Below are 15,840 nucleotides of genomic sequence, written 5' to 3'. Positions count from 1 at the left end.
TATTTATTCAATTCATAATCAATTTATTTTCCTCAAAAAAATTTCTAGGATATCACTAATTAAATTATTTAAGTATACATCTAATAAAATATATAGATATTAAATAATTAATAGATAAATTTTAATAGATTTTTGTGATAGATTTTATTTGTATTTTTAAAAAATAATTTTAAAATATTATTTTGGATATAATTATATAAATTAATTATTAGTGCACTTAATTAATTAATTAATTATTTATAAAAATATACTAATTCATGATGATTTATTTAGAAAAAATACATTACAGTTTAATAAAAAAATATGAAAAATTAGCAAAAAATGACTAAAAATATGTATAAAATAAGTGAAAATAAAATGCAAGTGAGTTATAACATGCCTAAATAAATTTTAGGTCTTTAATGATCAAATTATTAACATTTGACTAATTTAAGTTAATTTACTTAAGATAATATTAAGGAATTAATTAGAAAATTAAAAATTAATAAAAGGGATATAAACTTCGATACTGGAAATAGCCAAAATTAAGTTAATTTTTTAAAACTCCAACTCATAAAAGAAATTGGTCATCTATTTAAGTTATAATCTACTTTATATAATTCTGTTTATAAATATTCTATATAATTTTTATATTAAATAATTAATTTATTAAATACTATAATTTATATTAAAAAAAAATTAAATTTATTTAAAAGATTCAAATTTATTTTAATTTTTAATCCTTTATAAAATTTTTAAATTATTTATAGATTTTTAAATTATTTTAAAATTTTAAACTATTTTATTTATAAAATTAATTTAATATTTAATAAATTATAAATTCAAAGTTTTGAATTAAAATATTTTATTTTTTATATTTTTTATAATAAATAATAATAATATGAATTTATATGTCATAATTATATTAGTTAATTGTAATTTATATAATAATTAATAAAAAATTATGCATATTTTAAATAATTTATTACATATGTATATAATTTTAATTTGATTTTTAATCAACTACAAATATGAATTTAAAATCTAAATACTTTTATTATTAATAAAAATAAATTTATATCTTATAATTATATTAGTTAATTGACAATTTATTTAATTAATATTAATTTACATAGATATAATTATTGTTTATATCATAATTAATTAGAAAATAGAAAATAGAATTTATATATATATATATATATTAAATAATACATTATATAATTATATATGTAAATTTTATACAACACTGTTTATCAGTTATAAGTTATGACATATAAATAAATGTTTTATTTTAATATAAGGGTTTTAATTAAAACCGTTATATTGAAATTTTTATTAAACGAAACCCTATTCCTCGTGAAGTTGCGATCATCGCGATTCCGCCGCCATCCTCCTCTGTTTTGCTCGCGATTCAGAGCTTCTCTACTTTTAAATTGACAATTTACTTCGTTACCTGCCGAAGAAATGTGAACGCTGCCTCATTGTGTCGCCTCCTCACTGCCTTGCCGCCTCATTGCCTCGCCGCCTCGCCACACTGACCCAATGTGATCGCTGATGCTTCCAGGTAAGTTTTCGTCGTTTATATAATGTTTTTTCCCTGATTAAAGTGATCTCGTGATCGACAGAAGGAATCCAATCGATTCCTTCTGTCGCGCACTGTGCCGCAATTGGACGCACGCGAAGACGCATGCGATGACGATCCGAACTTCACGTCCTCGTACTGTGTCGGTCGCGTGCCGGTGCCGGTCCCCCGTCGGAACGGTAAAATCCGTGAGTTTCGGGCGGAACGACTCGGTATTTAAAAGGATGCTCATCGCACATTAGCATGAGATAAATGACAAGTTTACTGAAAAATATATTAATAAAATTTCAAGATTGAATTATCATCCTTAAGTAACTGTATAGACAATATTGAAAGTTGTTGCTCCACTTACAAATGATGAACTTTTATTTTAAATTGAAAATTGGGCCATAAAGGAAAAATCTCAAAGAAAAATAACTTGACCTTAGGTCTTTGATGATATTTTAGAATAACCCTATATTGACCTCTTTGATGAGCCAATTGATGATGTAACCTTAGAAAATCCTCCTATTAACTTCACCACTTTAGATTGCAATAGACATCCAAACATGGAAAGTTAATGACTTCGATTGTGCTACTTTTATTTCATTGTTATTGGAAAGGACAACTAATTAATGATGCTTGTAACTTGCGTAGAAAAACTTCTCCTCGTGTCATTGAATGATGCAAATGAAAAAAAAAGACTTTTGAAGTTTTAGTTAAAAGTTATTTTTGATAAGACACCTTCAAGGAGCATTAACATTTAACCATGTGCTAATATTTGGAAATTGTTTTTATTTTGAGGTGTTAAGTCGTTTTGGTTGCTGTTAATCTAAAGGTAAATTGATTTGGCAGGAGTTTATTTTGGATAAAAGATTATTAACTTATTGCTGTCATATGATCTTGTCTGAAATTGTTGAAGAATGATCTATCAGTGAGCTGTCTAGAATATTGACGAAGTCGTCATGACTAGAAGGAAGAAGAGGGTGAGCTATCTTTTGGATTAATTGAATCCTTGGACCTCATAGAAAAGTTAGGAAGAGGGAGTCAAAGGTGGAAGAAAGTCTCCGACAATGATACCTACAAGACTTGGGCTGTGGAAGGACTTTTATAACACGGAGTGGGGGTGATCAGATCGTCCAAACGACAAAGCTAATCAGAGATGAGCTGGGTGCTTGGTCGAGGAATTGAGCCCTTGGAATCGTGTGGACCGATTGGACCAGGATCGGCGGAGCTGTATAGAGATTAGTATGCGGCGCTGAATGGAGCGTAGGATCTATAGGGTGACAGCGCCGTCGCGAGGGCTCGGAAGCCTCGACGACAAAGGTGGAGCATGACAGGGGTGCACGACAGCAAGGGTTGTTCAAGGGCCGGATCGGTGATGGAGGCGGAGCACAGGGAGGGTGCGTGGCAGCGAGGGATGCTCGGAGGCCGAATCGGCGACGTAGGCGGAGCACAGCGGGGGTGCGCGGCAGCGAGTGTTGCCCAGAGGCTGGATCGGTGGTGGAGGACGACAACGAGGATCGGAGCCTGGATCAACGTAGGAGGACGACGACGAAGATCGGAGGCCGGATTGCGGGACAACAACAAGGATTGGAGGTTGGATCGACATCGGAGGAGGACGAAACGAGGATGGGAGGCCGGATTGGCAGCGGAGGTGATGAGGGAGGAGAGAAGCGGCGTGGCCGACGGTGTCGAGCGAAGGAGGCACGACATAGGAGAAGGCCATGGGCGGCGATCCTGAGGGAGAAGGGAAGGGGCATGGCCGGTGGCTGAGGTAGTGAGAAAGAGTAGTGGAAAGCCGGTGGTATCGACGACGTTAACATGAGAAGTAGACTGCTCCGGCGGTCGGGCGTGCAAAGGGAGGAGGGCACGAGGCGCTGATGGTGGTGTCAGCGAGAGAGGGGGTTAAGGAGATGATGCACGAGAGAGGGCGACTAACGGTAAGAGGTGGCGAGGGAGGCTGTTTGGGGCCATCATGGCTAGCGGCAGAGGGAGACGTGGCCTAAGAGGCAAAGGGATCAACCCTTCAAAAACCCTAAAAAGAGAGTTAATGAAAGGTCACGGAAAACCCTAAAATACCCTTGTCCATGGGTAGCCTTATTTCTACTCCCCACATCATATTATATATAACCTTTTCCATTTTCATTAAAAACCTATGTGGCATCAGGTTAGGTCAGCGAAGTGTATATTTGGTATCCCAATCATTGTCCAAACAAATTTAGGTAGTGTTAGTGTTGTTTACAATAATATTTAGAAAGCTTTGATCTTGACAACAACAAAAAAAATTAACAATTGTCATTATTGGGTTGGCCTAATACCATAAGAGTGCCATGTTAATTTTAAGTGATGTTATATTTTAACATGATTTTTAAATGTTTTACTAAATTTGGAATAAAAAATTGTAGTTTGTTGCTAGATTTGATTAAATGTTAATACAACAACAACAACAACCAAGCCTTTTTCCACTAGGTGGGGTCGTCTGTATGAATCCTTTTATACCATTGAGCTCTATCTCCTATTATATTATCATCTATATTTAAATAAATTTTATCTTGTTTTATTGTTGCTAACCAAGTCTTTTTTGGTCTTCTTCTTCCTCGTTTGATATGCATGTTTATTATAGTTTCACATCGCCTAACTGGAACATTTATTGGTCATCTAAGTACATATCCATACCATCTTAAACGTGTCACTCGGAGTTTTTCCTCAATAGATGCAACTCCAACTTTCTCTCTAATGCTCTCATTTCTTATTTTGTCCATCTTCGTATGTCCACACATCCACCTTAACATCCTCATCTCTGTAACTCTCATCTTCTGTTCATGTGCTCGAGTCATAGTCCAACATTCAGCTCTATATAATATAGCAGATCTAACTGCGGTTTTATAGAACTTACGTTTAAGTTTAAGAGGTACTTTACGATTACATAAAACACCCGACGCTCCCTCCATTTCACCCATCCTGCTTGTATTCTATGTAAGACATCTCTCTCAATCCCTCCATCATTTTGTAAAAATGATCCTAAATATTTAAATCTCTCGGTTCTGGGCAACTCGTCCTCTCCTATCTTAACAATTATTTCATTACTTCTAATATTGCTAAACTTAAATTCTATATATTTTGTCTTTAATCTATTAAGCTTAAAACCTTTTCCTTCTAGTGTTTCCCTCCAAGATTCTAGTTTAGCATTTACTTCGTCATGTGTCTCATCTACCAAAATAATATCATCTGCAAACAACATGCACTACGGTACTGTATCTTGAATGTGCGCAGTGAGTTCGTCCATAATTAATGTAAAAAGATTGGGACTTAGGGTTGATCCTTGATGTAACCCTATTTTTATTGGAAATGCTTCAGTTATTCCGCCTGAAGTCTTTAACATCCTCATACATATCCTTAATTAGTTCAATATATATTACGCTAACACCTTTCTTTTCTAAAATTCTTCATATAATTTCTCTGGAGATTCTATCATAAGTTTCTTCTAAGTCAATAAATACCATGTGTATATCTTGTTTTTTCTTCCGATATTTTTCAATTAATTGTCTAAGGAGATGTATAGCTTCTATTGTCGACCTTCCAGGCATGAACCCAAATTGATTTTCTGTCACTGTGGTCTCCTTCCTTAATCTTTTTTCTATTACTTTTTCCCAAAGTTTCATAATATGACTCATTAGTTTAATACCCCTATAGTTTGCACAATTTTGTATGTCTCCCTTGTTCTTATATAAGGGAACTAGAGTACTTATCCTCCATTGATCAAACATTCTTTTCGTTTTCAATATCATGTTAAATAATTTTGTAAGCCATTCAATACCTTGTTTCCCTAAGCACTTCCATATTTCTATCGGAATATCATCTGGTCAACGACTTTTCCATTGTGCATCTCATTTAAAATTTGTTTTACTTCTGAAGTTTAAATTATACGATAAAAATTAAAATTGTTTTGCTCATTTGACCTAATTAAATTACCTAAGTTAAGTTGATCACCTAAACTTTCAGTAAAAAGTTGATGAAAATACCTCTTTCACCGCTTTTTTATTTCTCCATCATTTATTAATACCCTATTACATTCATCTTTAATACATTTTATTTGGCTAAGATCTCTTGTTTTCCTTTCTCTCCCTTTAGCTATTCTATAAATGTCTCTTTCCCCTTCTTTTGTATCCAAATTTTGATATAACTGTTCAAAAGTTTCATTTTTTGCTTCACTCATTACTGTCTTAGCTTCTTTTTTGGCTATTGTATATTTTTTTAAGTTTCCTCGTTCTTACAAATATATAATTCCTTATAAGGTATTCGTTTTTCCTTTACTTTCTCTTGAATTTTCTCATTCCACGTCCAAGATTCTTTACTTAGTGGTGCATGTCCCTTTGACTCACCGAGTACACTCTTTGGTATTATTTTCAACTTTGATACCATGTTATCCCATGTTGTATTAGAGGCATTGTATATTTCACCTAATGCTTGTATTTCTACCTTCTCCTTAAATATATTTTGTTTCCCATCCTTTAACTTCCACCACTTAATTCTAGGAATTGTATATATTTTCTTTTTATTGATACTATGTTTGAGACGTATATCCAACACTACTACCCTATGTTGGGTAGTTAAGCTTTCTCCAGGGATGACTTTGCAATCTTTACAAATCTTTCTATCCTTCTTCCTAATCATAAGAAAGTCAATTTGCGATTTATTATTCCCACTTTTGAATGTGACTAAGTGTTCTTTTCTTTTCTTAAAAAACGTATTAGCTAATATAAGGTCATATGCTATCGCAAAATCTAATATAGTTTTCCCTTCCTCATTCCTCGTTCCAAACCCATAACTCCCATCTACTCTCTCATATTCCTCATTTTTCACTCCGACATGCCCATTTAGATCATCTCCTATTAAAATCATTTCATTTGATGAAATATTTTGTAATATTTCATCTAAGTCCTCCCAAAATCTTGATTTGGTAGCTTCATCTAATCCTACTTGTGGTGCATATACGCTAATTATGTTCATAGTTTCTTTCGCCACTATTATCTTAAGGTCTATAATTCTATCCCCTTTTCTAACTACTCCTACAACTCCATCCTTTAACAAATTATCTACAATGATACCCACTCCATTTCTTGCTTTACTCTTTCCAGTGTACCATAACTTAAAACCCGAGTTCTCTATCATCTTTGCCTTCTCGCCTGTCCATTTTATCTCTTGTACACACAAAATATTAATTTTTCTTCTAATCATCATATCTACTACCTCCATTGATTTACCAGTGAGAGCTCCTATATTCCATGTTCTGAATTTTAGATTATTAGTTTTCCTATCATATTTGTTTTTATCTAACCTATGGTGTGAGAACTCTTGCCTATTTAACACTACACCCAAGTTCTCATGGAGATGTAGCGGTCCTTGCTGAGACGTTACAGTCGGTCCCTGTAACGCGAACTCTTGCTTATTTATCACTACATCTGAGTTCTGGAGATGTAGTGGTCCTTGTCGAGACGTTACAGTCGGACTCTACAACACGTTCCTTCCGGGAAACAACCTAGCATTAACACAATAGTTTAATGTATTCATTCATTGAATATTTGCCATAGTTTGACGCTGGCTGGCAACCTAACGCAACCCTTCTCCTTTATCCGGGCTTGGGACCGACCATGACCGGTCATCATGGGCGGAGTTTTTGATTAAATGTTAATATTAAATTAAAACAAAGAGGATAAATCATAAAGCTAGGAAGTGAAAGTAGTTATAAATTTATTAGCAACACTTGTAAACTTAATTATTTATAGTATTTTTCTCTATTTTATTCTACTCTAGATAGGATTAGTAATTTGCTTTTCTTCCTCCCTTACTACATTGGTTAGAAGGTGATAGATTTACTATAATGGGGCAGAGATCAATTCCCCATGATCCATGCCTCGGAAAAAAATTCCTCCCACTCCTTAGCCATTTGGCGATTGACTATAAGTTGACCTCGTGAATTACCTTTCTTCACATAATCTTGGTACGAGCTATGAGGGACGTGAGCGTAATCACCTTTTGTTACAATAAATGTTAACTCTTTGCCATAGTTGTCAAAAGTGCACGAAGTGCTCGCTTAAGCGCGAAGCGCATCGTGGCACAAGGCTTGCACTTTCGAGACCTCGGAAGCACCCGAGGTCTCCGAAGCACGCACTTCGTTGCACAAAAGCGTAAGCGTTCTCTTTTGCACGAAGCACAAATTTTTTTTTTTTTTCATTTAAAGCCCTAAATCCTCTTTAAATCTATCATTAAGTCGATTCATCTGCTTCTCACCGCTTGATCAATTGCTTTTCACCTCCAGAACTATCTGCTCAAACATGTTTTATAAATCCTAATTAAATTATCCTAATAAAATATAAAAAATATATTTAATTTTTTTTATAAGTTTTATTAATTCATTTATATTCTTATAATTTTATATTTAAAATTATAAAATTTCTAATAATTATTATTAATTCATATAAATCATATTTATAAAATTTTAAAAATTGTAATAAATTTTATTAATTTATTTATATTCTTAATTTTATATTTAAAACTAAAAAAATTCTAATAAATATTATTAAATCATATAAATCATTTTTATATTCTAATAATTTTATATTTATAATTAAATCTTTTAGTAATTTTTATTAATTCATTAAATTAGATTTATATTCATAATTTTATATTTAAAATTTAAAAATTATTATAAATTTTATTAATTTATTAATTAATATATTAATATATTTTTTTATTTATTGATTCTATTGGTCTTAAGTTTTAATTTTGTTAAATATAACAATTCTATCAATTTGAAAAGATATTGCTTAGAGTTAGCAACATTTTTGGATCCTAAAAAATCCAAATATAGTCGGTTGTATTTTTTGTGGTAAAATAACAAATGGTGGAATTCATCGACACAAGTTGCATTTAGTTGTGGACAATAGAAATATGAAAGTTTGCCCAAAATGTCTCGTGCATGTTAAAGAAGAAATTAGAGTTCATGAAAAAAAGAGTAATTTGAAGACTCAAATAGAAGATATTTCTAATTCTGATAATATTGATGATATGGAAGAACATGAAGATGATTTTTAAACTTAAGCGAAAGGGAAACGACCAATATTTGATCCAAGCAGTGTAAACAAACTGATCTATTAATCTTTATTTTGTGAAAGATGTCACTGAAATTGTCAAATGAAGATGTGCAAAAAAATAAAGGACAATTTGATGAAAATAAAAAGAAGTTAAGAGATATTGAGGTTGAGAAATTTTATAGATGGATGCATGATGCCAAAATTCGTTCAACGCCGTTAAATATGATTCTTTTGTGTTTTTTATTGAAGCTATTGAGCAATTTGGATCGGGGATAAAACTTCCATCGTATCATGAAGTCAAGGTTAAGTATTTTAAGGAACTGACAAATACGAACTCGCTTCACAAATCCCACGAAAAAGATCATGCTAAGTTTTGGTGCACAATTATGGTAGACGAGTGGATAGATAAAAAGAGTATGACTTTTATAAATTATTGGTAAATGGTCCTTAAGGAAGGGTATGTGTTGAATTAGTTGATACTGCAGACTATTCTCTCATAGCTGACAAGATGTTTGAATTGCTTTGTAAATTTGTGTATTACATTGGAGAAAAGAATGTTGTTCATGTTGTAACATATAATGCAAGCTGCAATGTCAGGCAATATTTTAAATTTTTGTTACTTTCAATTAAGAATTGGATTATATTTTTAATATTTTTTTTGCTAAATTTACTGTGTTTTTCGAAAATTGATTTTCACACTTGTATTGGACTCCGTGCAGCTAATTGTTTAGATTTTTTGCTTGAGGATATATTTAAAATACCTAATCTCAAAAAATTACATGAACGGACGTTGATGGTGAATGATTATATTTACAACAGAGCACAAGTATTAAGCATGATGAGAGTTTACTAGAAAGAGAGGCATGGTAAGAATCGTAAAGACATGTTTTGCAATCGCTTTTTTGATTTTAAAGTGGTTTCACGTGCAATAAGCAAATTTGATAAAGATGTTTACATATGAAAAGTAGGCAAATAATCGATTTTCTAAAGTGATTTCTAGAAAACGTATAGTAAAAGTGTTATTGATGTCTTCTTTTTAGAAAAATATGATTTTTCCATTAAAAGTTGACAACCCATTGGTGAAAGTATTGCGGCTAATAGATGGTGAAAGAATATCTCCTATGGGTTATATTTACTAGTGACAGAGCCAAAAAAAAAAAGCTATCACTGTGCCATTTTACAATAATGAAGAGAAATATCGTAGCATTTTTTAATTCATTGACAAGATGGAAAGTTCAACTCCATTGACCTTTGTACGTAGTTGGATATTTTTTGAATCTAGAGTGTTTTTACTCAAATCCTGATATAGAAAATAATTTAGAAGTGATGGAGGATTTGTAGAAGTGTATATCTAGATTGGTGAGGTGAAAATTTACATGATAAGATCACGAATCAATTGGAAAAATACAAGAAAGCAAGACATTTTGGTTTGCTAACTGTTAGACAAAGAACTTCAAAATCATCAGGTAAATTTATAAATGATATATTATGCAATGTCAATATTGGATAGTAATAAAGTTAATCTTATATGTTTTTGTATTTCAAGCTGATTGGTGGTCTTTGTTGGTTCGGTGGACCGGCTGGAGAGGGTCGAGTTGCCTGAAACGTAAAAATAAAACACCTTTTCGATCTTTCGACTTGGATTAGTAATGCAATTATAACAGAAATAACGACTTAAAGAAAACAGTAAAAGACACCAGAATTTACTTGGTTACAAACTAGATGGTTGTTAATCCAAGACAGATGCACGGTCACTAAGAATCTCCTTCACAGATGGCGGAGAAGCCTTTTACACTCGTTAATAACTCAGAAAGACTAGTAAGTTGAATACCAAAGTTGTTGTAGATTTCTTAGGTCCAGGGGTCTTTTTATAACCCCTGGGAAATCTCATCCGAAGCTTGAAGGCGCCTCCTCCAGCGTGGCAAGTGGATAAAGCTTTATCTACTTGCAAACGACTAGTTTGACTGGTCGAAGACGCCTTCCATAGCCTTGGAAGACACTTTTGCACTGTTCATCGAAGGCGCCTTCCACAGAAGACGCTGAGGCGCCTTCAAGAGCCTTTGAAGGAGCCTCCAGCAACATTTATAACTCCACTTCGCTCCTTTGCTGCTGCGATCTCCTGGGTGATTTCGGCCACCGGAATATAGCTCATCCGAACCCAATTTCTGACCTTCTCCTCGAGCAGGCTTCCGCTCTAGCTTCTCGTCCCTTGAACGTCGTGTACGTTCTTCTCGTCCACCGGTGTACTCTTCCGTAACTCTTTCGTCCCTCGGATGCACCGAGCTCGTTGGCTCCCTTACCGTGTCATCCTTCTCGCTGGTTGCGTTTTCCGCTCGACTTCCTGTGCTTCCAAGCTTCTGCACACTTAGACACAAGGATTAGAACATAACAAGACCTAACATAACTTGGTTGATTACACAAAAAACAACCTTGGGGTTCCAATAGTCTTCTTATGGTCATCAACACCTGGATTAAAAACATTTAAGATTTTGACCTCACATGTTCTGCTCCTGGATGTGAACGTAATTGGAGTGTTTTTGAACTTGTAAGTTAGAATTTTTTAATATATATTAAAATTTATATTATCGTCTTAACTTCTTTACTTTTTAATATTTTTTAAGTACATTCTAAGAAAAAAATAGATTGTCTCAACAACGATTGAATGATTTGATGTATATCTAGTACAGAGCTTTAAGGCGAAGATATGACATGCAAATTAAAATTGATCCTATTACTTTGTCAGAATAGATGATAGTAACGAATGATTATTGGAAAAATTGGATGACAATGATAAAAACAATAATAATGATTTTATCTATAAAAGTGAAGATTTGCGTTGGAGTGATATAGCACGAGTATCTGGGGTTGGTGAAAGTGCATATGACTTTTGATCTTGAAATTTGTTTTCTTCAAAAGGGGCATCATCATTTGCTTAAGCAAAAAGAAAGCAATTTTCAACTCAAACTAGTCTCGGTGATGAAGAAGAGATTAACCTTTGATGATGAAATTGAAGAAGAAGATATCAATGAATACAAATCAAGTGATGAAGTTGATGACGTAGATTTAGATAATGAAGATGAAGAAGATAATTATTTTGATTTTTGATATTTCATCTATTATATTTTTAAAGACTTTTGATTTATTTTTAGTTTTTTTAATAATCTACCGTTTCACCAAAGAATGTTTTATTTATGGTTATTTAGATTTTTAAAAACATTGTCAAATATTTTGAATAGATATAATAGCCCTTTTATTTATTATTTTTTCGTAAAGCAAGTGCTTCGCTTTGTGCTTTAAGCCCCTAGACCCTTGAGCGCTTTTTTGCACCTCACGCTTGTGACAACTGTGCTTCTTGGCCTATGAGTGTAGCCGAGTTGGTACTCAGGTGACATAGTTGCTTCATTGGGCAAGTGTTGATTTCCATGGGATTCCTTCCTCTGAAGATTAAATGCCCTCCCACCTAGGAGGCCGCTCACTACCATGACTGACTTCTCTTCATTTGCTTCATAAATGTTAATTCCTTCCTCTCTCTTTGCTTTTATAAACTCTAATTTCTTCTTCCTTCTCTTTTAATTTTTTTTATAAGGCCTAATTTTTTCATCCACTCTTTCACCTTTGTCATAAACTATAATTTTCTCCATTCTCAATTGTCATAAAGCTTGATTTTCTTCCCTCTCCACTCTATACCCTAGCTTTACCTTGCCTTTTCTCAGTCCCCAGGGTGTAGCACAGATGGTGGACGTATAGTAGTGTGTTCGGATTGGGCAGTGGTCGATCCCCATGGTGTCACTGCCTATGCTAGTCCCCGCTATGCACCTTCCACTTGTGTACCTGCATTACCTCCCTCCATATACGTGGGACAAACTTTAGAGGGGCCACTGATGTGGCGGTTCCATATTTTTTTTACCTTGCCCCTTCTCCATCATTGTAAAAAATATGATGTTGCCCATGCTTTCTCTTTCTTCCATTTATCACTCTTAATTTTTGCAAGATGGGAAGGGAGGTGGTTTCTCAAATTAAAAGATGCAGTTATATTTTTTTAGCAAGGATGAATAAAAAAGAGAAATAAGCATCCGAAAAACGGTGCTGATTTTTTTTTTTTGGATAATTTTTATGTATAGTTCTCCCCTCCCTTTCTCCTTTATTTTTGTCTCAAGAACTCCTAGTTTCTAATAATTTAAGATGAGATGAATTATAATCTATTGTTTGCAACATCTACTTCTTCTCTTGGAGTAAAATGATTGGCAATTGAATCTCCCACCAACATTTCTCCTTTCGCTGATTTGATTGATTGAAATTTAATCTCATTGATTTTTGCATTATTTTTCTTCATGTATTTTAACATCGAAAAGATGACAGAAGATTAATAGTTTTTGTTTTTTCAGTGTTCTCTTTCTCTCAGTTAGATGTTGGAAGGCTAGAAACTCAAAACTTTAATGTCTCTCAAACATCCTCGTCTCTTGGAGTTACCTACTCAACTTCTTGTTTCTAGTGTAGTTGTTGAAATCCTAATGTTTCTATTTCACTCTAAACCTCTTGTAAGTTTTCAGCCATCCTCCCAAGCTTCAGAATCCTATGGTTTCTTTGTTTTGATGAAGTCATGGAAGTTACCTTTGAAGATCATAACCAAATTTATCAATCTTTCTCTTGGCAACCAATGTCTAGCAAATGTTTACGCTGAGGGTCAATCTAGAGCATGATATTTTCACGTCTTTTTTACTTATATCATGGGGTCTTTAGGCATCTGCATCTTTTTTATTTTTATTTTCTTTATATTACTTTATCTAGTTTATCTAACAATTAAAATAATATCTATACTCCAGCTTTGTACTCCAGCCTGAGGATTATTGAATTATCAGAGTTTCTCTATGTTGTGGGTTTAGTCTCACATTGGATGTTTTAATTATAATTGGTGTTTATGTTGTATGATGTAATGGTCCTCTTTCATAAGAAAAATAATACAGTGTTTCTTTTTTCGAACTACTTGGAACAATGGGTGGTCAATATCATAATCTTATTGATGGAAATTGTATACTGACAAATATTTTTATGAGTGTTGATGGTGTTTTAAACTAGAGTCAATAGACTACTAGGCCTATAGGAATTTGTAAAATGTACACTGTTAATGTGAGTTGATGCTGATATATTCCAGGCCAGCTCTGAGATCAAAATTAAAACTGAGGCTTAAAACCTTGCTTGATGTTAAAACCTTCTTAAAGAATACAACTATATGTATTAATTGCTTGTTTTTGTCCTTTTTCTGATTGGGTAGGTTTGCTGCTTTTGCTTAAAATTTATGTAATGTCATTAACATTCCTAATGCAGATTGCAAGCGAGGAGTCAAAGTTGGCAGAAGTCTCTAAACACCATGAAACATTGAAATTGCGGGAAGCTGATCTAGAGACAATCAGGTCTGCCTTTAACATCGAAAGCAACAAGAATTTGTTGCTTCAGAATAAGTTGGATCATACTCTGAAAGAATTGGAATCCTTTAAGATTGACCTCAATGTAATTGTGGAACTTAAGAAGGAGAATTTGTACCTAAAGGTAGGACAGACTTATTTGTTGCATTTTAATTGTATGTTTCTTGTTTTATCTGTATACTTATATTATTATTAGTAGTAGTAGCATTCACATTGTCATTTATTTATTTTTGAGTTGCTTTTCAAGTAACTTAGTAGTTGAATAGATTTGTATTGTAGCACTTCAGTAGAAATCTACGATGTATCAATCTTTATATGTATAACACTTGGATGAAGTAGTGGTCAACTTTAATAAGTTTTAGTGAATTCATGAATCATTGGATTTGTTAGAATTAAATAGCTAAGTGGTTCTCACAATTCTTTTTTATTAATCTGATGGCACTAAGTTTGACATGAAACTAGGTTCAACATTATCTCACAATCATCCTTTATATTCTACCTCAGACAATAATTTGTGTTTTGTTGCCACTAACATTAGTGCAAAATTGTTAAGTGGAACCCCTATCAAGAACACACCCAACTTAATTTCATTAGAGTGCTTCAACAGGCTTTACAATACCTACCATAAAATTCAATAAGATAAATATGCTTTATCACTAGCTCTTGATAGCTTGAACAATATTTAAAATCAACCTATTGACCATAGATGATGATTTGGGTTATTGGAGAGTTTGTAGATCAACATCTAAGCTATATTACTCAGACTCAAGTACAAGTATTTGACACAAATGCGATCTTGACATGCTTTAATGTACTAATACATATGGAGTATCAATACTATATAATATGAAAATTTCCATTCAATTGAATATTCAATCACATAGTCTTATTATATATGCAAATAAACTAAATGAACAGGTATTAAATTCATCTCGAGATGATTTGATGCAAACCAAAGTGTGATGAGTGTTAGCACAAAATGATTCCGAAACTGCACGATTGGAGTAGGAGATCAAAACTCCAACATAAGGAATAAAACATAGGTTCAAGCACTAGAGATGTAAGAGTATTAAACACTGGATCATAACGGTGATAGCTATCGAGCAGCTTATCGACTAGCTGTCAACGTCCTAGATTTTTCATCCCATCGGAGGAAAATGCTTTGTAGTGTGCTATAGCTAGGATTCAAACCGTGAATGTTTGGGAAATTGCTGGTGCAACTTGCCGTTGTATCTTGACCCGGGGGTGCTATCTTTAGTTTCATAGTATTGTATAAAGATGTAAGTAGTGGATCTACGCTAACATTTTCATATGGTCATTCATTTGTTTTGGACACATGCATGAATAAGATGACTGTTTCCACTAAGTGGTGGCGATGTTGATAGTCAGACTAGGAAATTGAGTGTTTCATATGGTCATCAATTTCATGACGACCACCACCTGTTGCCTTCATTCAAATATCTTAGGATACACTATAGGTATCTTAAAAGGTTATACAAAATTTAATGATCATGTAAGACTGACTGTGAATTGACAGTAATTTTATATGGAATAGAGCTCTTAGAATAATAAGATGTACGTAAATGATCTTGTAACATGCATGCAATTGATCAGCCATTGAGAAAAGTGGAAAATAGGTCACACTCAATTCTCATAGGAGAAGATGCACTCGAATCAAGCATGCAAATTTTCAATTGAAGTAGAATCAAAGTGGATGTGATTGCGTATTTAGATGAACTTGAGGCACTTTGGAGAAAATTTTAAAATTGCTCATTTT

At 33.3% G+C, this 15,840-nt stretch overlaps 1 protein-coding gene across 1 annotated transcript in view; it reads left to right on the top strand.

Moving 5' to 3' along the window:
• Positions 1–15,840, top strand: part of LOC121976128 (protein OPAQUE1-like) — a 132,842-nt gene that overhangs the window by 72,325 nt on the left and 44,677 nt on the right. The window contains exon 23 of the mRNA XM_042528135.1: positions 13,966–14,187. Coding sequence (XP_042384069.1) covers positions 13,966–14,187 — 222 coding nt within the window. The remainder of the gene's footprint in view (positions 1–13,965; positions 14,188–15,840) is intronic.

The sequence above is a fragment of the Zingiber officinale genome, chromosome 4B (genome assembly GCF_018446385.1).
Source record: "Zingiber officinale cultivar Zhangliang chromosome 4B, Zo_v1.1, whole genome shotgun sequence".
NCBI lineage: Eukaryota > Viridiplantae > Streptophyta > Magnoliopsida > Zingiberales > Zingiberaceae > Zingiber > Zingiber officinale.
This window is presented reverse-complemented; position numbering and strand designations above follow the sequence as displayed.